The 27,919-nt window shown below is 37.6% G+C and overlaps 1 protein-coding gene across 2 annotated transcripts; it reads left to right on the top strand.

Moving 5' to 3' along the window:
* Positions 1-27,477, top strand: CCDC25 (coiled-coil domain containing 25). 2 transcript variants are annotated; one of them, XM_007422339.3, is made up of 9 exons: positions 1-122; positions 3,263-3,310; positions 8,709-8,748; positions 12,319-12,370; positions 13,678-13,753; positions 17,119-17,222; positions 19,771-19,973; positions 22,347-22,392; positions 24,126-27,477. In XM_007422339.3, the coding sequence occupies exons 1-9, from the start codon at positions 98-100 to the stop codon at positions 24,153-24,155; spliced, it is 624 nt and encodes a 207-aa protein (XP_007422401.1). In that variant the 5' UTR covers positions 1-97; the 3' UTR covers positions 24,156-27,477. The 2 variants fall into 2 exon arrangements, with proteins under 2 accessions (XP_007422401.1, XP_088008420.1); XM_088152294.1 differs by lacking the exon at positions 1-122 and adding an exon at positions 2,201-2,256.
* Positions 27,478-27,919: the final 442 nt, after the last annotated feature.

The raw sequence follows: 27,919 nt of genomic DNA, 5'->3' as shown, positions 1-27,919 counted from the left end.
GCCCGCCTCGCTAGAACCGGAAGGCGCTGCCCGCTTGAGTATCTTTCTGGCTTAAATCTCCGGAGCGGGCGAGAAGGAGCCCTCGTGGTCTGTTGCCATGGTCTTTTATTTCACGTCCAACGGTAAGAGTGGCCTGACCAGGCTCACAGCTCTTCTCCCGACAGTGGACGCTTATATCCGAAACTGCTTTCCCCCGATTGATGTCACGGATTATAACTCTTGTTGTCGCCAGCCACTACTGTTTCGGCTGGCGGATGATGGGATTTGTAGTCCAACCCATCCAGCGGCTTCGTTATCTCTGCACAATATTCTGTTATCGCTGCACAACCCAGCCGGGCTGGGCCAGCCGTACTATATTTGATGCTCTCAAACAAGGTGAAGGTAACTCCCCACCCCAGAGAGCTTGGGAGATTTTACAGAAGGGAAATGGAAGATGAAGCGAGATGCATCTTCACTGAGTTTTCTGTGGTGGGTTCATGAAAAGCCATGTTGCTGAGGGAATAGAACCAAGTATCTGCTGGTGCATTGATTGACACCATTTATAAAAAAAGATAGTACGTGCAATGTTTTATTACAACATCTCAATCTAACGTTTTAAACCTCTTCTCCAGGGCAATTGTACAATAGAAATCACATTAAACAGTTTGGCTATATTAAAACTGTTAGCTTTGTTTCCCATACTTTTTTTTTTTTTTTAACCTCTTTGAGCTGGTGTGTTTGTACTGCACCAGAAACTAGCTAACCACATTTTAATCTAGTGTGTTGTGCAAATCGTGGTGCAGTGATTAGCTGATGGTTTAATGTGTTATGTGAACTCAGGAAATTGGGCTAAAGGAGTAGAATATGGGTGTTGTGCAAGTGTAGTTAACACGATTGTTTGATTTTGAATTCATGTGTTATAAGAACACAGACATTTCTAGTATTCGCTAAATTATGACTTAAACCAGAATTTAGCAAAATGTGTGGATCCAATCCATATCTTCCCAGTATTTGGCACACTTTTGTTGAAATGATTGCTTGGGATTTTGACTGAGAGAAGGTAGAATTGGTAGGTATTGTTGCCTCATGTCCTGTGTGTGAGAACAAAACACTGTCCTCAGTAGGCTTTTGCCTTGCCTTGCCTTGCCTGGCTCTTACAGGATTATTACTGATACGTCTTTTCTCTGTTCTGTTAGTATACATATGTACGTATCAACCATGCTCTTCCATTTAGGGTAAGCAGCATTTTATAAAGCACAAAAAAGGAGTTAAAAAAAAAAAGTGATGATAAAAAAGAAAAGGAAATACTGTATAGCTTAATCTAGTCCAGTGTTTCTCAACCTTGCCCACTTGAAGATGTGTGGACTTCAACTCCCAGAATTCCCCAGCCAGCAAGGCTGGCTGCGCAATTCTGGGAGTTGAAGTCCACACATCTTCAAGCTGCCAAGGTTGAGAAACACTGATCTAGTCTATATAAACATCATTCACTTTACCTATGCAAGTGTTCTTGTTTTTCCCCACAACCATACACTGTTTCATACATTGTCTTTTTGTTCTTTATATTTCTTAGTTCTCTCTTTTTAAGGATTTCAACAACCCCATCGAATGCCTTTCTCAATCTTCCCCTTCCTCTCAATTTGTTCATTCTTCCTTCATGTATTTCCTTTAGGATTTCATCCCTATTCATTCCCTCTATTCAACCAAACAATCTCAATGTACTTTTTTCGTATTGGGTCAGTGACCAATAATGCAACTTATTCCCACTCCATTCAATTTCTGTGTTTCTTCTGACCTAGCTAACTCTGTTACATATAACAAAATAGATTGAAGCATGCTCTTATGCACAGCCATGTTTGTTTCTTTTAACAAACATTCCTTGCAACAGACCACATAATGCCCACTGTACTTTCCACCAGTACTTCTATGTGTTAAAATTTCTCTGTTTTTCCATCTTTAGTAAATATTCTGCCAAGATATACACATTCATCTATTTGTTCTAGTTTGGTGCCATTTATGTATAAATTGCAATTATTCACTTCACTTTCCTTATCAAATGCAACTATATTTGATGACTACATTAATTTTCAGGTCCATGCTCCTTGTTGCACCATACAACCTGTACAACATTTGCTGGAAATCTTGTGGGTTCTCAGCCAATAATATAGCAGTCTCTGCATGCAAAAGTACCCGCATATTCATATCCCCGACCAATATACCTCTGACGTCACCACAAAGATTCCTTATACATTTATTCAGGAATACATTAAACAACCAAGGGTATGTCACAGATTGTTGTTTTATATCCTGCTCAGTGTTAAGCCATTTGCTAAACATTCCTTCTATTGTCATATATGCTTTACTTCCATCATATACTTCTTTTATTCATTCAGCAATAAATTTTCAGCACCATATTTGCACAAAACATTCTATAATTCAAGCCTATTTACATTATTATATGTTTTATTTATATCAGAAAAGGTTAAATAAACTTTGTCACCTTCATATATTTTTCAGAGAACTGCTGCAATGCAAACTTCACTTCCCAAATTTTGCTCATTGTCATGCCTTGTACCCTTTCAGTCAGAATTCTGCCAAACACCTTCCAAGACTAGCAAGCTAATTCCCCTTACTTTTGCGTTATTCTTAACCTTTCTCTTTGAGGAGGGGGACAATAATGGAGTTACACACAGCCATTCCATAAGCAAACCACATCTATATTTTATCATTTCTCCAACTACACTGTTTACACCTGTATCCTTACCATTTTCAGCATTGTCACAGCATTTATTCCTTTGCATCAACTTTTTCTTGGACACTAACTTTTATGGAATTTTATTTGACATAGTACTATCATTCCGAAAGTATTGTTCCAGCATTCCCTCGCATCAGCTTCTTCCAAGATAATTTAATCACTTTCATTTTTAATTCCATTCCTTCATTATTTAGCACTTTTCACCCACTTCTGAAACAGTTTTCTTTGCCTCTTGTAATCTTAACCATTCCTTACTCTCTTTGACCACATTCTTTGCAATTTTCATTTTCCCCCTATATGCATTGTAAAATATATTTCAGAGCCTATCTGAAAAGAATACTAGGGTAACTGAGCTTTTTAGAAAACAGTTTAATAATCCCTCAGCCAAAGGGAACCTTATAATGATTCTGACATAGGATATGAATATGATAAATACTTTTGATGTACTGATCAATCTTTTGTAGAAACCTTGCATATCTGTGCATAGTTTAATGTAAAACATGGATTATTTTTTTCTTTTCTGTCCTTCAGTTGTTCCTTCTGTTTATACAATTTATATGGGAAAAGACAAGTATGAAAGTAAGTAAAACATTCCTTTGATTTACATGAAGAAGGTATGATCTGTTGATAATTTGTGCATCTTTCCTAAGAACTCACTGGTTTTAGCTACCAGAATTGCAGAGACAGAAATCTCCTTAATCTTTATATGTGGCTCCCTTATATTTTTTACCATTTGCTTTTGGAACTCACCCTTTGTTTTTAAATAGCTACACTTTTTAGAATGGCATGATGGTGGTCAGTTTTAAGAAATCAGTACCCAAATCAATATTATGCTGGAGAAAAATATGAGCAGACTATCAGGATGATGAAAAGAATTGAGATAAATTTTATAAGTAATATTAAGACAAATGATTTAAAATATTGAATAAGGACAAAAGCAAGAAACTGATGGTAGATTGTTTGATGAAGAAGTTAAAGAAAGTAAGATTGTAGAAAAGCAATTGAATTGCTTACACTTGTTTTGACTACAGACTGTACAGAGCAGATGTGTGGCTAAATTTGTATATTAGAAGAGGGATCTTAAGAACTGAGGGAAACTGGTGATGAAAGGTAAAGTTCTAAATAGTTTGTGTTGACAAATTAATAACAGCAAATGATAAGAGTATTGATCCCAGTGTTCCTAAGAGTTCACACTGAAGCTGTGAACCTGCTGATCTCTCAGTAGAAATATGTAACATGTTTTTAAGATTGGCTTTTCATCATAGGACTGGGAAATAAGGGAATCTATGGGGAACCTAGAAAATGATTAATTAACTTAACATCTGTTCCATGCATTACAATGAGTTTGTTCAATATAACTGTGAAAAAGCAAATTGCTTGATGGGAATCATTAAGAAATGAATTAAAAATAACTGCCAGAAGTGTATTGCCTTTCTACAAATCTTTATAGCACAACCATCTTTTGAATTCTGTGTTACTTTTACTCACCAGGCTTCTAATAAGGTTAAAAGATGCATAAAAGGGGATCCAAAAATAATAAAGGGACTGAAGTGACTCACTTGTGAAGAAAAATTAGTGTTTTTTTTTAATTTAGAAAAAAATGAGTAAGTGGGACACAATAATATGTGGATAATATTATCCATGATATAGAAAAGTGGAGAGGAGCCATTTTTCCCTTTACTCATACAGGTTGGATCCTTTTGTAATATTAAAATATGAGTGGGAGAGATTTAGAACTGGCTAGAGAACTCTGTGACGTGTTGGGTCATCCTTTGAGAAAAAGGTAGTGCAGTCTGATGTGATTACATCATTACATTACATTTTAGGCTGACCATAATTTTTTTACCCCAATGCTGGCCGGTCCCGTGATCATTTAAGAAGAATATATATCATAAATAGAAAAATAATTGTAGTGGCAAATGAACTCCAATAATAAGTCAATATTTACTTACCTAAACAGATAAACGGAATGACCATGGATAGGCAAAAAAGCAGTGGGAACGGGAGCAACTTCCAACTTCCTCCTGGCTTCCCTATTGCCTTTGGTTGTGGGAAGCTGGCAGGGAGTGTTGGAAATCATGATCACATGACTGCAGGAACGCTGCAACGGCCACAACTTTCATATTTCCACGATGTTCACACCAGTTTTATTTGCAAACTGGTGTGAACATTGTGGAAATATGAGTTCCACAGGAGTAATGGGTCCTGGATTTTTTACTCATTCTTTAAGTTAGCAGATTTTAGGTACCTTGATTCAAAAATTGTTGCGGTATAATGCACTGTTTGGGCTAACGTGAGGGTACAAATAGACAAACAGATAAACACAATGAGAGTTTTAGTAGTATATAGATAAAATAAAGTCTTTTTTTAAAGCTATGACATTTGCTACCAACATATAGCTGCCAATTTAGGTGGTTTTAAGCAGTGATTAAACAAATTACTAGAGGATTAGAATACATGATGGCTATTTACTGCCTCCATTATGAGAGCAGTGCTGGAATAGAAAATACTCTTGTTTTTATGTTCTGCTTCCTAGTGACATCTACATGAGCATTTAGGTCTAGGTAGTTTGAATCAGTAGGATTATTTAATTATGTATTTATTTATATGGTGCCTTCAGGTCAGTGTTGACTCCTGGCAACTGCCTGGACAAGTCCCTGCAGTTTTCTTGGCAAGATTGCAGAAGTGGCTTGCCATTGTTTTCTTCCTAGGGCTGAGTGTGTGTGACTGGCCCAAGGTTATCCAGCTGGCTTTGTGCTTAAGGTGGGACTAAAACTCACGGTCTCCTGGTTTCTAGCCTGGTGCCTTAACCACTATGCCAAACTGGCTCTTAGGATTTTATTAATGCACTTTAATTCATAGTTGGAATGAAAGAAGGCAAGTACTTTAATTGCAGTAGAAGCCCTTGGTCTACTTATTTTTATTTCTTTACTGAATGTATATATTTTGAAGTTCTGCACATTTTTTACTGAATGTCTCAATATGGTTTATCTTAGCTGGATAGAATTGCAGCTGTTAAAATGAATATTTACCAAGACTTAATTTACCCTTTCAAATGATTCCAATACATATTGAAAACAGGGCATTAAGTGATTGGCATGAATGCATAATGAACTCCATATAGTCCAATAAAATACTAAGGATTAAATTCAAGATTCTATGGGACTTGAAAGAGTGAGGTGAATTAGTGGCCCCAAAGTTTAAAGTGTATTGCCGTGCTAGCTGCTTAACATAGTTTTCAGAGTGGATCTGCCATTACAAAGGAAAGGGAGGGGGGAAGGCTGGTAGGTGAACCTTTAGGTGCAGATGGACTGTTACCTGTTTCTCAGGAATGCCCAAGGCCGTACCAGTGTGAGACCAGGAGATGACAGGTGACATGCACAAGAGAGTCTCGAAGATAGAAGGGGGGAGGTGAAATGGGAAAGGGGGTAAAATCAGCTTTTGGCATGCGCGGGCTTTAGTTCCAGCAATGCTCTAGTTCTGTACACTGCTTCTCAATAAATTAACTTTTCTTTGAACTTGCATCAGTTTCAAGGAGAGTTGCTTTTGTTGGGAGTTGTGTGCTGCAGTTTCTTACAGTTTTTCTTTATGGCTTGCTTACCTCTCTGCATGGGGCAGGACTTCCAGACAGTCTGCACAAATAATTTTGGCTTAATACAAACAGAAACAAGTTATGAGAGATAATGTATAAGAGAAACATATTAATGTAATGTATTGAATATTTAGGATAAATACAGGAAAAGAATCAAATCTCTCCCCTCTTTGTCTTATTATTAAATGAAAGTTAATGAAGATTATGAAGAGGAAGGTACTAAGAAATTTTCTCAGTGGAGAGCTAACAATTCCTTTAGACTGCAAGATTTGAATATTAATAAGATGAAGAAAAAATCTTTTGAAATCCTTACTTCACAATGAGAGAGCCAGTTTGGTGTAGTAGTTAAGGCTCCAGGCTAGAAACTGGGAGACCATGATAGTCCTGCCTTAGGCATGAAGCCAACTGGGTGACTTTGGGCCAGTTACTCTCTCTCAGCCCTAGGAAGAAGACAGTGACAAACCATTTCTGAAAATTTCTCCCAGAAAACTGCAGGGACTAGTCTGGGCAGTTGGCAGGAGTCAACACTCCCTACCCAGGGACACATACGTATAGATGCACACTTCACATTGGTCCAACTTACCTGATTGGTTTCATTATCTTCGAATATGTAGCATAATATTAAAAGAATTGGAGAAACAAGGGGAATACTGAGAGACTTGACAGAATTTGGAAAATAATATGTAACTCAGAATATCTGTTGGGACTTATTTATAGACTAGCTGGTGAAATATAACTCAATCTGAAAAGGTCAAAGATTGCATGGTTAAATGGATACAAAATCTGAATGCAGTAATAGAGATGCAGTAGTGGGAATTTCAATGGAAGAAGAACATAAAACTTACTCTGAACATTTACTCAGAGAAAATTGGTATAAGATGTTTTATTGTTGGTACATTACTCCAGTTTTAATTGCTGAAGTGGACAATTCATTTTAAAAAAAATGTTGGAAACATCATTACAGTTTTTCATATTTGGTGGCAATGGTGTAAAGTTCAGCAGTTCTGAAAAATGATTCATTACTAGAATGAAACAAATCTTAAAAGATGAATTCCCATTTTAATCTATGGTATTCTTATTAAACTGTACCAAAGTATACTGAATTAGCTTATACTATATGCTTCTTACTGGAAAGGTTGTTTGATCCCTTCAATTGAAGAATAGTTAACCAAGTTGTGAGAATATGCTTTGGTGTCTGGAATAACTTTGTACCTTAAAAGTAAATCTGACACAGATTTCAACTCAAACTGGAAACCATTCTTAGATTATTATATACATGGATTGGTACCATGTCCAAAGTTTGGGTTTATTTATCCATAGAATTTAAGTGCAATTTTATGAGCTACCTAAATCAGAATAGATTCTTAGTAATTCAGACTGAATTTAACACAATGTTTAATTTTAGCGATTTATATTATGTTAACTATGGTTCTTGATATTCACTTTTAGCTGAAGTTTAATAATATCAATCCCCTTTGCAGTAGATCAGTGACACATTCCCCCCGACCCCATCCCTGCTGACTCTGTCAACTTTTTTCTTTAAACAGATGGAATTTGACTACACATTTCTTTAGTTCTCCAGGGCAAATGTAGAAATTATTTCAGTAGCTGGCCAGAGCAGTATACAGCCTAAATCAGACACTCACTTTTATAGACAATCAAGTAAAAAAGATAATACAATTAATAAGTTGCAGCAAGAAACAAATCCAACAGAGATTCAACTTCCAGATGCCTTATGCATCTTCCCCCCACCACTAAATAAAAATGTTTTCAAGATTGTTTTTATCAGATGGCTGTTGTAAAATTCATCTGTACTGCCGTTCATCTAAAGATTTTCTTTTGAAATTGGAATTTGTCATAAAGAAAATGCTGATGTACAAATTGGTGTTTAATTGAATGATGCACAGACTCAAGCTTCTGTAGCTCTTGTGGGCTACGTTTCCTCATGAGTGGAAAGCTACATGGTGAGTAGGGGTGAAATATGCAGTGGGTGAGTCCACAACTTAAAGTAGGGATACAGTTTTTTTTCTCTCTGACACTCTTCAGCATTTATGTTTTTCTCTTTCTGAGCAGCAATTTATAGGAAAGGGCCAGATAGCTATTATCAGAGGTCTGACCTTAATTTCAATAGGTTTGAAATTATCCTGAAGGCCACACAAAAATAACCTGAAGGCTGCAAGTCACTTATGTTTGTTCCATAGTATTATTTTTTACTAAGGAATAATAAGTTTAAAATGCTGTATCTCAGAAACAGAGATGGTATATTCTTTGTCACCTTTCTGATTAATATTGTTTCAGTCTGAAATCTTCTGTTTCAAAAGAAGAAAACAATTTATGTGAACACTATTACAGCTCTGCTCAGTCTTTGCTTTGCATTTTCTTTAGATGAAGATCTAATAAAATATGGTTGGCCAGAAGATATTTGGTAAGTACTGAAAAGGTCTTCCTTTTATATAATGAAATCCTTTTTCATATGAAACAAGTTCTTCTCCTTCCTAATAATAACTACTTAGTAGAGCCTTTTCTAGACTTGGACTTAAGATTTGAGATGGGATCCCATTTCTAATACTATCCCATACCTCAAAAAGTGAGAATCTCTCTCTGCCTATCAAATGTAAGCTCTCTAGTACAGCAGGATATAGAACCTCTGTTTGTTACTTCTCTGTACAAGAATGCTTTTTTAAAAAAAGTCATATTCAACCATTTCTTCTTGTCTTTTTTTGCTCTAGGAGCCTTCCCTCCCCCCCCCCCCCCCCCAGTTTCCAGTAATAAGTTTCCCAACCTTCCACTTGCAATTTTGTGGTCTTCCCAAACAAATTATATATTCTGTCAAAATAGTTTTCCTTTTTTCCCATTGGTTTCATGCCTGCTTAAAGACTTGACTGGAAGAATCACAAGAGTGCTGGCAAATAAATATACTTTTAATTCAGCACCAAAAGTGATGACAGGTCTAGTCCCATATGCAGACAAGATTCACAAGCTTAGTTGTAATGCAATTTCTTTGGTTTTTGTTTTTTGTTTTTATTGTGTTGTTGGAACCCAGTTGTTGTGGTAGTATGGTGTATAAATCTAACACAAAGTATGGTTTATGCAAAAAATCATAGCTAAACAACCCATGGCTTAATATAATGAGTGAGCTCTTCCATAGAGAGAATCATAAAATGTTAAAGTAATAACAGATTTATTAAAAGTTCTACAGAAAGCTGCCAGGCTTCATGTGAGCCAGTTTATACTAAATATATCAGCCTGGGGAGGTTTCCAGATCAGGAAACAGGTTCTAAAGAAGACTAGAACTATATTTGAGTGAGATAGGCTACACAAACAGAATCTTGAAAGTCTGATTGCATTTCCCCTTCCCTCTGTCTTATATCCCAGGGAGTCAGGGAAGAGTTAGTCTGGGTTTCCTCTTAATTCAGGTAGTCCTTGCTTAGGAACCACAATTGGGATTGGCAACTGTCGTTAAGCGCCACAGTCACTGAGTGGAAAATCATGTGACCGCAACAGGCTTACCACCTCACTTTCCATTTGGTCATTAAGTGAATCACTGTGGTTGTTAAGTGAGACATCACATGACTGCAACTTGCAATTTTACTTCCATGATCTCCATTTATTCTGCTTGTTGGAAGCTGGTTGCGAAGCACCTGAATGATGATCATGTTACCGTGGGACACTTCAATGGTTGTAAATGTGAGGATTGGTCGCAAAGCTTTTTAACATCATTGTAACTGTGAATGGTTGCTAAACAAGGCAGTCAGTAAGCAAGGACTACCTGTACTTTCCTTTTTCCCAGGGCTCAAGGCATGATTCTGCACAGTTTGTAACTGTTTTTGTAACAGTTTCTGAATAGTTTCTTCAAGGTAATTTCCATGACTCCTTACAATTTAGAAACAATTCCCCTAAGTCATTTTTGTTTGCATATTTTCATTCCTGAGTAGTTCCACTTTTTTAAAAATATATTTCTTATAAAATATTTGTTTTGCTTCTTCATATTGATTTATAAGACAGCAAACAATACAGGCCAGCAAGGAGATGCACCATTTAAAGCCAAATATTATTTAATATAGCAGTATTAAATCACAAAGACTAACACTACTAGTCAACAGTATGGCTTATTTGGACTGAATTTCAGCTTACGGCCCTTGTCCATCCTGTTACTGAATCCAGACATCTGTTTTTAATGAGACAGTTTCAGGATTTGACTTTAGTCTTGGTAAAATAGGTCCTGCTTTATGGCCCTTCAAGTTGAAAAGTATAGTAAAAATGATACATAAGACTTTGCCACTTCTGCATATGTATTCATTTCCTGTAGATCAGAATTCTCCAACCTTGCCAACATCCAGATGTAGGGATTTGAACTCCCAGAATTTCCAACATTGACTGTGCTGGCTGAAGAACTCTGGGAATTGGAGACTACACATCTGGAAGTTGATAATGATGGGAAACTGCTGTAGATCTTTTGGGCTTAATTCCTAAAGCCTGTGCTTTTTAATTGCTATGGAAAGTAGCTTGTGAACCTGTGAGAATTCTGAAGGGGAGATTTGTCAGCTCTTTTGTGTTACTATACAAGGGTTGAATGAAAATTAAACTCTCCACCTCCATAACTTTAGTTTAAATACAAATATTTTAAGAAATGAAATAGGAAAATAATCCTTGAAATGAGTTCTTTTGTTACTTCTGTTTACTTCTCCATGTAATCACCATTCACTATATATTTCTCCAATGATGGCTAAGCTTCTTAAAGCTGTCACAAATGCACTCCATAAAACGTCTCTTCAACCAGTCCTTTCCACCTCTTCATTTGAGTCAAATGGATGCCCACAAAGGTATTTGCTTTGGAGTCAGGCAGCACCAACATTGAAAGAAATTATTTGTTTGTTTATTTATTTCAATGTTGGGAATAGATGGAAGTCACATGGCACTAAATCTAGATTATATGGTGGATAGGGTAAGATAGTGAGATCCATCTTTGCAATTGCCTCTTTAAGAGGTGTGAGACCTACCATTGTCCTGTTCCAGCAAAAGTTCCTCCTTATGCTTCTGAATTCTAGTTAATCATTGTTTCAAAGTGGCAAAGGTAGAAGAGGTGGAAAGACTGCCAAGTGTGGACTTCTTCTGTGATGGGTTTAAGAAATTTGTCCATTGTTCAAGTGTGTAGCAAATAGAGGTGTTTATATGGAGAAGTAAATTCAGGTAATAAAAGACCTCATTTCAAGAATTATTTTCTTGATTCATTTATTAACATATCCTTATTTAAACTAAAGTTATGGAGGTGAAGGCATTACTTTTTATTCAAACCCTGTTAAAGCTGCATGACACTTCCACTTCAGCTACAAGAGGTAGTAAGCTTCCAAATACTGGTTGCTGGGGAAAGCATGCAGTGATTAAAGACTGTTGCTTTCATGGTCTTTTTATGCCTTCCAGAGGGGCTTGCAGGATTATGGTTGGAACTAAAGTGCTGGAATGTGTGCATCTTAGGTGTAATTTGCATACTTGTGCTTTCTCCCACCACAAACATTTATAATTACTTTGTCTCACCTGGATTAGTGCCTAGAAATCAATTCAAGGATAGATAGTTGAAAAACAGGACAGATTATTCAGATTTATTAAGTTCTGGCCTCTGAGAGATACTGAAAATTTAAGCATCTATTTAAGATGATTTATGAATTGGCCTTATTCCTTGGTGGAGAAATGGCCATGACAAGACTAAGACTGGATTTTGTTTGTCGGTGTCTAGTGCTGTTTTCATCTGAATCACTGGAGGGAGTACTTGGCCTTATGTCAGTATTGTTAACCAAATATTTTGCTCTTTTAGCCCTCTGGTGTCCTTGTCTTTGGACTATGTCAATCCTTGCTCAGAGATTAACATACTAAGATATAATTCTTCCCCATACACCACATTAAATTTAAATGACAGACACCACATGATAAAAATATCTAGAGCTGTTGCTTTGGATGCTGAATCACAATTCCTATCAAACCTGTGCACTTTGTCTAGGTTTCATGTGGACAAGCTCTCCTCAGCACATGTCTACCTCCGGCTACATAAGGTAACTGTCTAGCTTTGCTTGTTTTGCTCAGTTATGTGCATCCATGTATGGTTGTGCGATGGTGCTTTCCTAGCTGCACAGCAACAGTACACAAAATTATGCAGAGTTGTACACCAGTAGCTGTGTGCAAAATCTCCCTTTTCTGGGGGCAGAACTTTACAGTTTTCCCAAGAACATTTCAATGTTCAAGAATGGCCTGATTGAACATTTGCAAGGATGTTTTGATAGTTTTCAGGTGTGGACCATGCCTAGAATTCTACTTTCTGTTTTGGAAGACTTCCAGAAAGTTACCAAACTAAAATTCTTCTTGGATTCAGCTGACCATCATTTTTGTACTAGATATAATAAGCTATGAGGAGTAAGAGCTGAAAAAGTATACTTTTTGAAGCAGCTTGTTTACATCCTTATGCCTTAAAAACAAAGTCATCCAAAGGAGTCCGATCAAATAATGCTGTGGGCTCTTAAACAAATTGGGCTGCCAAAACTCTGGGATTTTAATTATGGCAAATATTCTCAATTTTATTCTCAAAGCATCTAATCAAGATGTTACAGTGAGCTATATAGTTTTCTTGGTTTTGATTTGTATCATCTGTGACCTTAACAATTATGGTTTGTATGTCATGCTTGTATGGCTTATTGCAGTTAGTGAACCCAGAATAATTGTGTCTTTGTCAGCAAACCAAGATTTAAAAGTGAATGGCTTGGCATGATGTGTGAACTCATAAACTGATTTAATTGGGTGCAAGAAAATTCAAAGTAGACTTTAAAAAAAAAAACAAAAAACAACCCACTATACTAGTCCCTGGGTTAAGAACGCCCATGTTACAGACAATCCATAGTTAAGAATGGAGCCTATTGTAACAAACTTTGAGTTAAAAATACAATGGTTCAAGTCCATTACACAATGCTACTTATACAGTATTATACAATAATACTGTTCCAGCTTATATACAAATTCGACTTAAGGACAGACCTTGGGAACAAACACCTTCTTAAACTGGGTACTACCTATGTAAACTTGTTCATTACAATAGCAGCAAATAGTTTTGTAGCATTGCATAGAGCAACACATTTTTAATGATGCAGTATTTTAAATCTCCAGTCCAGCTCATAACTTGCATGAAATGAGTTCTAGTCCAAGAAAACTTACATCATACTGTTACTCTGTTTAAGGCTTGGGATTTTTGCTATAACTGCCCTATGTATCTATAAATTTAATGCAAGGGACCGTGAAACTGTATTTTCACAACATGTTCTCTGTGCATTCCCACATGTAGGATGCTCATATCCACCTTAATTCATTTTAGGGGCAGACAATGGATGACATTCCTAAGGAGGTTTTGATAGATTGTGCACAGCTTGTGAAGGCCAACAGCATTCAAGGTAAATTTTTGCCTATATGAGGAAGTGAGTCAAAAAAACGACAAGGATTTTGAGGGGAGAGACAGGTAGGAAGGCTTTTGAATGTGGGATTAACAAAGAAGACTGAAGCAGCAGAGCCTACAACAATGTGGATCAACTGGGCATTTCCAAATATAAAAAAAGCTGTCCTAGCAAAGGCATCAGGAACAGTGGTAATTAGTTTCAGCTAGGCAAATGTCAAATTGTAATGGAGACATTGAATCTCTACTGGAAGACAGGGTAGAGTGTAGCACAGAGGTAGGCAATATTGTAATTGTGGATACAAGTAGGCTTCCAGACACTTTCCTTGGTGCCCACAAAGTTCCCTATAGGCCCTATTTGTTTTTTTTATTAAAAGAATATTTTTTTAAAACATGGAATACTGTAAAGCAAAAGTCAACCATCATACTGTATTTAATTGCAAGAATTTCTTTGGCCCCTCAAAGATCCTACTGAGATGGTAAAGAATACCTTAAGAGACTAGTTTGCATTGTGATAAATTCATGTTTTGTGACCGGCCATGTCTCCCATGACAGTCATCATGTGAACAGTGTGCCTACCTTAAGTGCACCCACTACATGCTGTTTACATTCCAGATGTGCCTCTATCCCCAACAGATTGCTTCTCTTTGGTCTAGCATCTGTCTGTCTAACGTACCAGTGTGTTGAAGAGAAGAAGCCTCTGTTAGAGATGGGTCAATATTTGCCTCTGTAAGCCATCTTCTCCTCCCACTTCAGATCTCATCAGGTGTCCATGGGGATCTTATTTATTTATTTAATTTGTACACTGCCTGAATCTCAGTGACTCTTTGCAAGTATTCATGGGATTTTTGACAGTATGAAGTCCTTCTTTTCCCAACTTAACTTCCAATCTTTTTTGGACATTGTTGGGGGGCGAGGGAGAAGAGGATATAATTCCCCAAGTAAAATGCTATATGTTCCAAGTTTCCTTATTCTCTGTTGCCTTGGTCAGCATTGTCTCAGAATTTACAGAAACTATTATGTTGTGGCCTTTCTGTGGAGTTTTCCATTACACTGCCTTGTCCTGTTACCACTTGATGGTTCCAACTGTGGGGGGAACATAGATTTTGGCATAGTTTACTAGTCCGTTAAGATACTGTCAATGACCACTGATACCTCAGAGAACTTTGGCAAGGAAAGATCTTTCCCTTCCTCCCTCCTTTTTAACCAGCATAAGGATCACAGAAACCTATCCAGTTTTTCCCCTCTGATTCTTCTTATAGCAGCTTTTCACAACTTTCTGCTCTGCAGATGTTTGGACTGTTAAGTCTATCATTCTTCAGCCGACAGTCGGTAGGACAGCTGTAATTGGGGAAAGCAGTTCACAAACCTCAAACTGGATTCCAGAAGCTTCTTCTCCCACTACCCCCCTGACTTTTCTGCCTATCCAAATTACATCAATGTGGGATTGGCCTTCTTCCTTTAGTGAGCATGTAGAGGTCAAAATATCATGGATATAGTCAGATTCAAGGATCCTTTTAGGAGAACCAGATTCTATAAATTCAGTTAATTGCCTAATGAACTCTTATAACTACATCTGTCCAGCTATCCAATATAATTTTTAAACAGGATGTAATAATGGAATGAGTATTAAGTACCAGCTGAATGGGAGCCTTGCCTCTTGTATGCTGCCAGGTGGGCTTATGGAAACCTATTCTTTCAGGTAGCTGGTGGGTTTCAGGAGTGTTACTTCATGTTCCCTCTCTCCCTACCTAAGCCAGAAGCCTCCTTAAGGCTGGGTTTCTGGAATGCTTCTATTTTCTTCTTTGCTGAGAATTCCAGCCCTTGAATTTGACAGCTGCTGGGTTTGCCAGCTTGCCCTCTAGGAAGTATGAGCAGGTTGAATTTTGAGGCTTGTGCTCTGTCCCATTTTATGTGGAGGGGGATATTACATGAAGTAGCCTTTGGAATCTGTAACTAATTGAGCTGAATGTTTATAGGATCTCTTTTACCATAGGCCATGAAGAACTGTACATCTCCTAGAGATGTTTTTTGGTCTTGAAAGCTCCTTTATGCTCTGCGCCTTAGGTCTGCAAACTTTTCTCAAAGAAATATTAGAGCACCACATGCACAAGATTAAAAGGAAGTTTCAGTATTATCCCATAAACTTTAGTTTGGATTCTTTTTATCCTGCTGTATCTGTGTTCATTGCAATGACTTGGATCACTTCTCAGTAATTGGAGAAGGCACTCTAGGCAGATACAAGATAGATTACCAAGTAAGTGTTCTGAAAGGCCCAGTATGATTTTGGGGATCAAACATAGGACTGCAATTTCAGAGTCCCAGTTTTAAATTGTCATTCAAGAATTTCATGGGCTGAATCATAACTGTTGAGGGATAAACACAAATTTATGCACACTACTTTGAGCTTTTGGGAGGAAATGTGGATAAAACTAGAATTATAAAGTAGTAAAGAATATGGAGCCTTGGTAATTCCATTTCTGTCCTTAGAATAGGACAGTCTAAAGTCCCCAAAAAGCTTGCATGCAGCCTCCCAGATGGCTCCAAAATTGCTATCAAATTGTAATTTTTAATATGATAGAAGAAAATTATTAAATAATTCAGTAATATATGTAATTTAAATTAAACATAGTTTTTGTCCTGCAATCGTTTTTGACATACAACCTTTGGTATACTACTCAAAGTCTAAGTATGGTCCTCAAAAAATAGATTCTGCTTGGAACAATAAATGTTACATTATACAGAGTTCTTTTCAATTTGTGCCATTTTTGGCTGGACAAACTCCTTGTTTCAAAGCTAGAAGATAATAGCAAGTCCTTGCATGTGCAGGGCTACATGTGGAGGATTATAATTGCTTGATTGTGACTGTTATATTTAGACACGCCCTTTGTGCCTTGACTATATCATGGGGAGCAGATGCCTTGTTCAGTTGTTGTGTTTAAAAATTTCATCCCAAGAATCTTGGAACTCTTGAATTCTTGGCATTGCTTCTCTGTTCCTGCATGAGTTAGACAGATGAAAGGTTGAGAGCCTCCTCCTTTAACTAGTGCCTTTCTGGGAACAACTGGAGTTAGTTAACTGCTCTGAGCCTCAATTTTCAGAAGGATGTGATGTAGCGTGATTGGGTAGCATTGTGGGAGCTGATGAGCCTTCCACTCTTTCTGCCTCAGTTAGGCATAACTGAAAACAGCGTCTCCAACATAACATTTCTGAAGATACTTTGAGTTTCTTGGAAAATGGTTTAGCTGTAGATATTGTATTCTACCATGTAAATGTTTCTGATTCTAATTAAGGCAATGAGAAAGATGCCCAGAAATGGTCATAATTACTCTCTTACTCTCTCTCTATAATTACTCTCTTCTTTAGGCTGCAAAATGAATAATGTCAATGTAGTATACACCCCATGGGCCAACCTAAAGAAAACAGCAGATATGGACGTCGGCCAGATTGGATTTCATAGACAAAAGGACGTAAGTGTCTTCTTCCTCCCTGACCTCTCCAAAGGGTTAAAGCCACTTTCATGCATCAGGCCAAGAAGCTAATGGGAGATTGCTAATCTTCTGTAAAATGCAGAGAGAGTATGCAGGAAAGCAGAAGCATCTTTGGCCTTTTCTCTCAGCACCAAGGTTAAAGCTGGTATAGACTATGCTGAGGTTGCAGCAGAGATCTGATATTGACTGGAATCCTTGCAGGTTGCAATGAAAAGTGACCAGCAGCATTACCGTGCTGTTAATTGTTCAGCTCCCTAATATGACATTCAGTTAAACTCCCAGTGAATGACAGTGTATGAGAAACATTGCCAATATTTAAGTTGATGATAGCTCTTGTAGCAACTGGTTATACATGCCTTCCCTTTATTTCTAGTAACTTGATTGCAAAATGATTGTCTTGAGCTCTAATATTCTAGTGCTATCCACCTCAGTTCCTGTGTTTAAAATAACTTGTGCAGATAAATTCAAAATACCATAGTTTGCTAAATTTGGCTATTCCGGTTGCAAAAGATAAACGTAAGAAGAATCCGTTTTGGTAAGAAAAATGAAAAGAAATGATGAACCATGTCATGCAAAGGTTCATGTGGAGGACAGAATAAACAGCCTTGTGTAGGGCACCAAGAAGAGTAGACCAATGAAGGTCCACCCCAGTCATCTCTGGCTAGTAGCTATATTTGCTGTTCATTACCCCTTTTGTTTCAGAGGGTTGTCCAAGACTACTGGGAACGGTGCTTTTAATGGATTGTATGGTATGATCACCTTTGAGAAACTGGGAGGGGGGTATGTTTTGGTGGGAAAACATGATTTGCACATACAAGGTCTTCCATCAGCTTCTCACTTCTAAGGTTAAAAAAAAAATCTGAAGAATTAAGTCTGGAAAAGACTTCTGTGTTACTCTCCCAGAATGACCTAAGGTGGACCAGTGAAATTATTTGATATAAATTTGAATTTTCACTGTGTTCAAAGTGTGTCTTTGCCTTTGGAGACTTAGAAATACATTTTTGGGAGTGTGGAGAATAAAAACTAGAGTGAAAGAAATTTGGAGGAAACACTCCCAGCAACCCTGGTAAAATTAATGCCACATAATAATTAGAAAAAGTAACAGGTGGCTTTCAACTGGAAGACCCCTGCCTTTATATTAGCTGTTTCTCCTTCAAGAGTGGCTTCAACTGAGATTTCCAAGCTCTTTTTTAAAAAAAACTTTAAAATGTAAATGATCTATCACTTTTGAGGCTGCTTATTTCTGCATGCTCCAGTGCATGTGACTTCAGTCCAGGGTCACAGACCCTGAGTTGAAGGGGTCAGTGGGGCTAAGGACAGCAAGAGTCCTTTTTTCTGAATGGGAACATACACTCTGGTTATTTTGTATGTTGACTATTTTGAAGACTTCCTGCATTATATTCAGCAAATGATCTAATCTCCTGAGCCTGGAAAAACAAGTCCTTTCCAGTGATGTCAGAGGGCGGTGAATCAAAGATGGGAGGCCCCAGCATTTTTCAAAATGTATTTTTAACCAAATAAATGCGGAAGGTTACTGCCTTAGTATTTTCATTTGGTGAACTAGTTGAACTGCAGAAGAGTGTCCTGCTGTTTTAAAAGAACATCTGTCAGTAAGATTTAGAAGTGAATCCAGGACAAAGGGAATTTTCTGGTCAGTACTAGCAGTAGCATGGATCCTCACCTTTTTTAAGGTGCGCAGTAGAGCAGCCTTCAGAAGTTTTCTTTCTGCATTGACTTTATGGGGTTTGAGTATGTATGAGACTTTGGAGGGAATGGTGGCTCCCTGCCTGCCTGTCGTTTGGTAACTAATCATGCAATCAAGGGAGCTCATAATTTTCAGGGTTTTCTTTTCCTTAATTGACTTTCTTAAATCAGTGATTGATCTCCAGCGTTGCAAAGCTCTACTTTGAAAGGCAGAAGCAGGTCTTACTGATGCTGTTTTCTGAGGATTTCTAACAGTGGCTTCTGGAAGCATTAAAAACCCAATCCAAGTTTTCCTATCACAGTCTCAGATTCTCATGATTCTTTCCCTTCCCCTATTTTGCAGTATGGATGGAAGACATTTTAGTGACATTGACATCAATCATATATCTATGATGCCAAATGCAATTTGAGTCCATAGTCTAAGAATCACAACATTACACAGTTGGAAGTAGTTATTTAAATCATCAAGTCCAAGTTCTCTGAATGACTGTTTTACTTTGGTGACTTGCATAACTGTAGCAGTCAATATATAGTAAGTGAAACATGGTGGCAGGCCTGGCCTTTCTAGAGCCAAGTAATCCTGTTTACACCAGGATCAGATAAAAATAGTTGTTTCCTTGAAAGGTGCATCCACTTGCTTAACTGTGTTGGATCTCTTGAATGTCCACTTTCTTGGTACCCGTAAAAACATTGGCTCTCCAAGTACATGACCATTTGAGGTGCTTCTGCATCAGTGTTGCCTCAGGGAATAGAGACCTGCATGTTATTCAGAGTTCATTCAACAACATTTTTTATAAGAATTACAGTTCTTTCCTGTTCCAAGGTGAAGCTATTGACAGTGGAGAAGAAGGTGAATGAGATTTTGAACCGACTGGAAAAAACCAAAGTGGAACGATTCCCAGACCTGGCTGCAGAGAAAGAAGCCCGTGATAGGGAGGAGAGGAATGAGAAGAAGGCCCAGATCCAAGAGATGAAGCGGAAGGAGAAGGAGGAAATGAAAAAGAAAAAGGAGCTGGAAGAGCTTAGGTGAGTGAGGAAGTGGGTTCCTTTCTTGCTATCGCTAGAATGGGCAGTTATGGGAGGTCTAATTGAACTGATAAGCATAGGGAGTAGCCATAGGTTTGGACCTTAAGCAGGCCATGGAATAGTTTTGGAACCATGGAAAGGAGCTGGTTTGGTTTCTTGGACAACTTGCTTGGATGCCAGCCCAATTCTTACTTGATTTCTCTCCTGTGCCCCTGACTTTCCAAATTACTTTCCAAATAAGTAACGCCAAGTCTTGGCATTACATCACCATTATTAGAAAGTTCTGTTAAGAGCTTTCTAATAATGGTGATGTAATGTAATGCCAAGACTTGAGCTTCATCCTGAAGACACTGCAGGTTAACAGTTTGTGCTGATCAGGTCTTACAATCAACAGAAAGCTTACACCCAACCTTGTTACAAATGTAGGTAATCTATTTTCCCAGCGTAGAAAGGATTGCAACCTGCTCTAGCCATATGGTTTACTGATTTGAGAATCAAGATATTCTTCCTTGCTGTTCCCTGCCCTGCTCGTCTTGGTGTTCCTTGTAGGCAACCAGGGTGGCCAGTTTCTGCAATTGTATGTGGAATGGTACTGGCCCAGGTTGATATCTTCTTGCTGGCCAGACTACATTCTGCTATCTCAGCATGGTTATCTCAAAACGTATCCTATCTGAGAAATTGTCAGTCCTTCAAGGTAGGCCAAGTCTGGAAACACACACCATATGAATGATGGTAACTGATGTTTTTGTAATGGCTGCTGCATATTTTTTTCAAGGCTATTTCCATACTCCTCTATATAATACAGAATATTGACATTGTTAGTTCTGGACTCTCTTCTTTGGCACTGTTAAAGAAGGGCAAAAGCAGATTTGAGAAATAGTCGAGGGTTATCTTTCAAAAAAAAAGTGGTGTTTGGGATGTATAGGTTTGACTTTGGCTAGGATCTGTACAGGGAGGTGGGGGATTGATTGATGGATTTTTAAATCCTTCCCCCCCCCACACACACACACATTCTGCAGTCTTTTCACCTGGAGGAAGTACCATTGTCAAAAGCATGTATCAAAAAGTACTCATGTTCATAAAGGTTAGTGTTTTGACTGCTGACTTTTCCTGTCTTGAAGAAACAGTTAGAGAGCCAATGCTGGCTAGTCATGGTTTCTGTATTGGGCTCTGCTTAGGCATTTCTAGCACAGAGAACTAATCCATCCTTGAGAATATGAGGTTGATAGTGATTTGGGGTTGGGGCTGTACAGCTAGTTACCTTAAACAGAGACCATATTTCTTCAAGGGTGAAGTGGAGGGGATGAATATTTTGGTTACTGAAGTCATTGACATGTTAGAAAGGGGAATGGTTTTCATCATTTTCAGCAACTAAGTCATCCTTTCTCAATGTCAGGCAGTCCAGATCAGCTCTGAGTTAAGTATGGTTTTCCAGATGGCCAACAATTCTAAAGGCTCTTCATTCAGGAATGTTAGCTCCATAGATTGCTGAGGCTGTAGCTTTTTCTTTCTCTTGGCAAGAAATAAGGAGAAAACATCTATTTCTTCATCGTGTGAAATGATTTGTTTGCTTTCCTGTATTGCAGCTGTGTTCCTTTAGAGTCCATAGGAATCTTGCTAGGTTGCTTTATTTTGAAGGTAAATTCAGCAACGGCTGATATTTGTGTGTGGTTCAGTCAAAAGTTACTGCTGGTATTGCTTCTAATTAGTCATATCACACGTAAAGCTCCAGTCCAGTAAATAAGCATGCCAGCATCTTATTCCCCATCGTATATGGTTTTTTAATCAAAGTCTTATGTTTAGCATTCAATCCAAACCACTATTTTGGATATGTGGAAACTGGAATTTAAAATCTAGTTGTCATGAATTCTTTTCAGGATGATTCAGACCTGGCATAGTACAAAGTGTTTTGTTATGGAAATGAATACAAAATAAACTTGGTTCTTATGTGAATTCTTATTTGTTACATTTCTTTATCTTGTTTTTCTATATTTCTAGAGGTTTGTCCTCTGTTTTACTGTAACTTATTTTACTATAACTTGACTTTCTATACTTCTGTACGTTACTCTTTTGTTCTATTCACCCTTTTTCTGAATTCTGTGGAATTTCATCTGTTCTTATCTTTATCTTACATTATAATGCTCTGCACTATTCCTATACTTTCATTTTCTTAACTCCCTGGAATTTTTGCCATTATCATAATTTTATTCTATACTCAGACTTTTAGCTTCTGATTTATAATCTTACTTTTTTATTGCCATTCATGCTGAGTCTCACCTCGGTGGCAATAATTCCCATTTACATTAATTATTTAACCTTTAAATAATTAAAATATATTGCTGTTGCAAGATTTGTTTTTATTTTCTTTTGCAGAAGTTACTCTTCCTTAATGAAAGCAGAGAATATGTCCTCTAACCAGGTATGTTTTTTGATACTTTTGTGATGAATCTATGGATATCATGATAGTCTTTGATTCCATCTTTCATGTTAGGACTTACCAAGTAACATGTAGAGTGACAGAGAATGAAATGGTTCTTGCTTACCTAATTGATTCATAAGCTCCCCTGATACTTGTCTGCTTCAGCAGAGGAAAATCTGCACCCTTGAGATCTTCATTTTCTATCCTGGCAAGTGCAGTTCAGCGTTCTGTTCCTGTAGTGACCTACCATATGGTTTCAGGAAATCTGTGATGGCAACGGCACCCTCTCACTTGTGTTCCCCAATGCTTTTTATTCATGGACATGTTGCCTTGGATAAGTCATACATAGTCATTATGACTAATAATAATTGATAGCATTACCCTGTATTTAATTTTCTAAATTGGCAGCATCAGTACATCTTTTGTAAGCAAAGGCCAGTTTACCAATGTACTTGATAAAAAATGTATTATCTTATATCTGTCCTGAATCTCCCTCTGATTAGCTTCCTTGGACAATCCCCAAACTCCCTTATTATAAGAGAAGGAAAGAAACTTCTTCCTATCCACTTTTTCCATGTCATACATAATTTTATGCAGCTTTGTCAAGTCTCCTATTTGTCTTTTTGTCTGTTCTAAAAAGTTCCAGATATCGCAATCTTTCCATATAAAAGAATGCCTCCAATACTTTGACATTTTGGTGGTCCATTTCTGCATTTTTACAGAATAATTTCTAAAATGTAACTCTGCACAGCATTCCCAAAGTGATTGCACTATAGATTTATATATAAGGTCATTTCAATACTGTATAGGCATTTTTAAAAATTCCTTTTTGCCCCCATTTCAAATACTTCCTCCTGTGGAACTTAGTGGGTGACTTATGTCACTCATTTTCTTACAGGTAGTCCTTGCTTACCAACAGTAATTGGGACCAGGAACTCTGTTGCTAAGCGATGGGGCCGTAAGGTGTGATGTGACATGACTGACTTCAATTTAGGGAACTTCACCTAGGAAGGAGATCTTAGCAACTAGCTTGTGTTTCCCATACTTCAGTAGTCAAATCCTGCTGCCCAAAACCTTTTAGTCCCCAAAAAGCCATGATATGTTTGCTATGTTTGCCTTATCTCCAGCTGGCGTTCCAGTTGAGTGAGACCCAGATGCAGAGATGTTTTCATGAGGGGGCAGGAGTTGATGTTGATGATGGAAAGGGTCCCTTTACCCTAATGATGCGATCAGAAGGAATCAGTAACATTGTACCTCATGAAACTGGTCTACAGCCATTCTTTGGGGCAGTGGTCTTCAACTGCATTGCTGTAGCATGCTGGTGTGCTGCGAAAGGTCTACAGGTGTGCTGCCTCAGCCAGAACCCTGCCTCCGTGACATCACCAGGATGGATTGCCTCCATTTCTCCTCCTGAGTCCCAGCAACGTGTGATGTTACAGGATTTCCAGTTTCATGACCTGGAAGTCCCACCTATGAGATGTGTGCTGTGAGATGCGACCCAGAACTGCATATGAGATGTGTGCTGGAAAATGAAAAAGTTTGAAAACCTCTGCTTTGGGGTCATAGGAATGGAAGAGTTGACTTCAATATTCCTGTCCCTGTGGAATTTACAACTGTTAAAGAAAAAGAGAAAAAATGCTTCTGGTATTAAATCTGAAGTGCCCAGCAGCTTAAAATATTAAAGTCATAAAAATATCCCTTCTGACACATATTTTTTGTCTTTCTTTCCACAGGATGGCAATGACTCTGATGACTTCATGTAAATCAAGGTGCCCTCCTTGTGGAAGATGAAGATGACTTTTGACATCTTAGCTTTTTGCTCTGGATGCCAAAAATAAGCAAATGAAATTGGGAGTCTCTTTACTTGTTTCATTGTGAGCAGCGAGTATCTGTTCTTTTTCCTGGGCAGATCATTCCAGTTAAAGCTCTGAAACCATCAGTTCTGACTCCAGTTACTAGGATGTCTGTACTTCCTGAGAGGCTGAATTTTGGGGTGTCTATATTTCCAGGAAAGGTTGAAGAGAAGGCTACACTTAAGAGGCTTTGAGCCAGAAAATTAGTTTCTGCCTTAAATCTTCCTGGGGAGCAGATCTGGAATGTTTTACCATTATCCTGAATACAAGTCACTGAAGAGAGGATATTCTTATCTCACAGTATTTGAGAATTGAGGTTTTTTTTAAGTTTCCTTGGTTGTTTTGGGAACTGGGTGCACCAATGTGAACAATTTGATTACACCTCTCATCCTTTAGAAATTTGAATTTAGAACAGCTGTCTTTCCATGCTTATAACATACTTGCCCAGAATCCAAGAACATTTTTTACCCAGCAATGAGCATTTCCTTTCATTTGTAGCATCCTGCAAAACCCAGTGCCACCATTCAAGGAAAGAAGTATGTGCTTGAACCTGTGTGCTTTTTTTTTAAACATAATTTTATTAAATGTTTTTTAAAAACAGTGATAAAAAATAGTACAAGCTAAAAGAAAAGGAAAAAAAATGCAAGAAAGCAAAAAAAACCCCAACCCTTTCTCCCCTAAGAAAGCGACTTCCCACCCTCATCATGGCAAATATAAACAGTTCCATGATCTCTTCACCTCTTAATTAACAAATATAAAACTCTTCATCCCATAACCCATTTCTTAACAATAGGCAAATCAGATAAGTAACATCACCTCCAATCCATTTATCAGCGAGACATCCCAACAGAGCTTTAAAATAATAACATAATTAACATTTATAAAACTCAACATACCACAGAACCTATCTGCTTTTGAGTTGCTCTTGTTTTGTTTTGGTTCCTTGTGATCTTGGTGCAGAGCTTTATATGGTTTTTTTTTTTGCCTGCCCAGAATTTGCTGTGGGAATAGTAGAGATTATGAGCCAGGGAAGTTGTCACTGTTGATTCTCCACCCAAGAGGACATTCAAAAGGTCTACTTCTTTGGTTCTGTTCTGACTAGCATCATATCTCTTTGTGGTGAACTTCAACCTTTTCCTTGATAAAAACAAAAACAAAACCAACAAAAGGTGGCAAGCTTCTTTCTCAGTGTTGCAACTAGTTTGGCATTACCCACATTTTTCTTGTTTGGGGGTTTAGTCTCTCTTCTGTCTTCTGGTGTCATGGGGGCATCTTCTAGAAAGTATAGCTGTTGTATAGGAAGTCAGAATTCCTAGATATGAAAACTGTTTGCTTAGTCTCAATAGGAAAGAATATACTGTAAGATGAATTTCTTTATTTGAACTTAACAAGTGCCTCAGTATAAAACAGTATTTGTGGGGGGAAATGGTAGTGGCTGCTATCTCATATTAAACCAGAGAGCTTCTGTCTTTGGATGTTGGAGGTAAAATTATTTGTTTGCTGAATCACCACCTTTTACTGGGTTCACTTGTTTTCTGCAGTGTTATCACTGAGCACATAGAAAAAGCTGAAGTCTGGCCTTGACTTCTCCAAAGGCTCAAATTCCCACTGCTGTCCGTGATGCAAGATCTTTTAAGTTCTTAAATAATCCTAGGAAATGCCTTCAAAGTGGTTTAAGGTTCAGGATTGAAATTTTGCCACCTCAGAGGTTACCGACACTCACCAGGAACCTCCAAAAATGAAAAAGAAAAAAAAAAAGCATTGCACTGAAAGTAGGATCTGCATGCTTTTGTTAGGTTTCCATGCCTCCCAGAAATCTGCTACAATGGTTTATCCAACTCTCTGAAGCAGAGTTTAGGGATATATGGGAAGAGAAAATACTGCTAATAGAAATCTGACATTGGACCTTAGACCTTACATCTAAGATGTATTGTGACCGCAGATGAAGTTTCAGCATCTAGTTAGAGAAAAATACAGAAAGATGCATATTAGTCTATGTGTTCACAATAAAAAAACCCTCAGCAAATAAGCTAATTTATGAGTAGGATAATAATGCATAAACTAAAAATAAGACTTTCATTTGCAACTTTGTCATATTATAAATTACTCAGAACAAAGAGTATTATTTGCTCGCAGAGAAACAAAAACATGTACCTAGTCACTGATTTCACTGAATGTCACTTTGACTCTTCAGCAGTTTGAATGACTGAATATTACAATTTCAGTAACTGCTTGGCAGACTTCCATCGCAAATAGAGCTCATTTCCTAAAGAGACTTTACACAAGATTTGGCTCCACATTGCTATCATCCTCATTCTCTTATCATTTCCTTTTTTTAAAGAGTTACCAATAATATAATCTCACTGGATTAGTATTACCTTAGAGAGACAGATGGCACAAATGTATATGTATGTAAAAGCCAGCCTAAATAAATGGTGGCTATAATTCCTAACACACCATCATGCCTCAGTTTGTAGCATTGTCTCAGGTGTTTTGGCTGCTTAAAACTGTTTTTAGAGGGTGGGACCTAGAATATAGCATGTATCACCCCCCAGGAAGTTCAGTGTTTGTTAAAGGTGGCTTTTTTAGGCTTCTAAAGATTTGGGGCTTCTAAGAGTAATAATCTTTTACTGTATTCATTGTACACTGTGACATGCCTGCAAAATGACTACTTTGATTCTGGAGACTTAGCATGATCAGGACTTAAGTGCATTCTGGGACCTTTTCCTTTCTCTTTGCTCTGGAACAAGGGCTTCCTTCCTTGTCCTCACTGACTTTGGGAAAATGAGAGGATCAACCGAGTGAGGAAAATGATCCCAAATAATTTCTAAACAGTAGCAATCTTTCATTTTTAATGAAGACAACTTTACATTTCATAATTTCAGCAAATACCAACTTTTCTGCAAGTAAGGATTTCCAAGAGATGCACTCAAGGGATTCTTCTGAATAATAGGACATCTTTAACCAATTAGAAGTCATGTGTGTTTTCTTGTTTCTAATATAATATATTATTATTTTGGATTATATCCTGCAACTAAATTGTTTAGCTGTTTCTACCCTTACACATGTGTTCATTGCTGAGACCGCTATGGTTTATTTTCTCATTGAAAGTCATCTAGATGGTTTTCCCAAGTTCAGCGATCTTGTTCTTTTGAAGGACTCAACCATCTGTACATACTTGTCTTCTGTCTCAACCTGAATCTTGTTCTGATACATAAACTATTTAAACCTATGGCTGTCTGTGGATTTTCTTTCATCTTAAATAATTTTGATTCCTCTTACATCTGTGAGGCACATGGACAAATTTTGATCTGCCTTGCTTCTCTGTATGCATTGCCAGAAAATTGTGCTATATTTTGGTGTTATTCCCCTTAAACAGTTTTTTTAAAAATGTCTGCTGCATTCACTGTTTTCCCCTCTCCCCATCTTTTAAGTGGTAGGAAATGGTCCCTGGACATTTTAAAGTCTCTTTCCTAGGCTTTGGCTTTTCTGCATCTTCCTCCAAAACTTTCTCAGTAATTGGTCTGAACAAACATATTTTGCTTAACCCATTGACCACAAATTTGGACTCCTAGTCAACTATGATATTTCCAGGGGATATTTCTGAAAGTGATGTTTTTAAGGTGGCTTCCTGATCTTCTATTTACTTATTTATATTTCGAATTTGTCACCGC

Source organism: Python bivittatus, unplaced genomic scaffold (assembly GCF_059951505.1).
Source record: "Python bivittatus isolate LINGU-HERP-01145 unplaced genomic scaffold, Pbiv_v1 ctg000690_np1212, whole genome shotgun sequence".
Lineage (NCBI taxonomy): Eukaryota > Metazoa > Chordata > Lepidosauria > Squamata > Pythonidae > Python > Python bivittatus.
This window is presented reverse-complemented; position numbering and strand designations above follow the sequence as displayed.

What these genes read in the sequence shown, in the direction of transcription:
- CCDC25 (XM_007422339.3), top strand. Translation starts at nt 98, where the DNA reads ATGGTCTTTTATTTCACGTCCAACG. An exon ending in TCTACCTCCGGCTACATAAG is followed by an intron (nt 12,371 to 13,677) that starts GTAACTGTCTAG and finishes AATTCATTTTAG; the next exon opens with GGGCAGACAATGGATGACAT. An exon ending in AGAATATGTCCTCTAACCAG is followed by an intron (nt 22,393 to 24,125) that starts GTATGTTTTTTG and finishes TTCTTTCCACAG; the next exon opens with GATGGCAATGACTCTGATGA.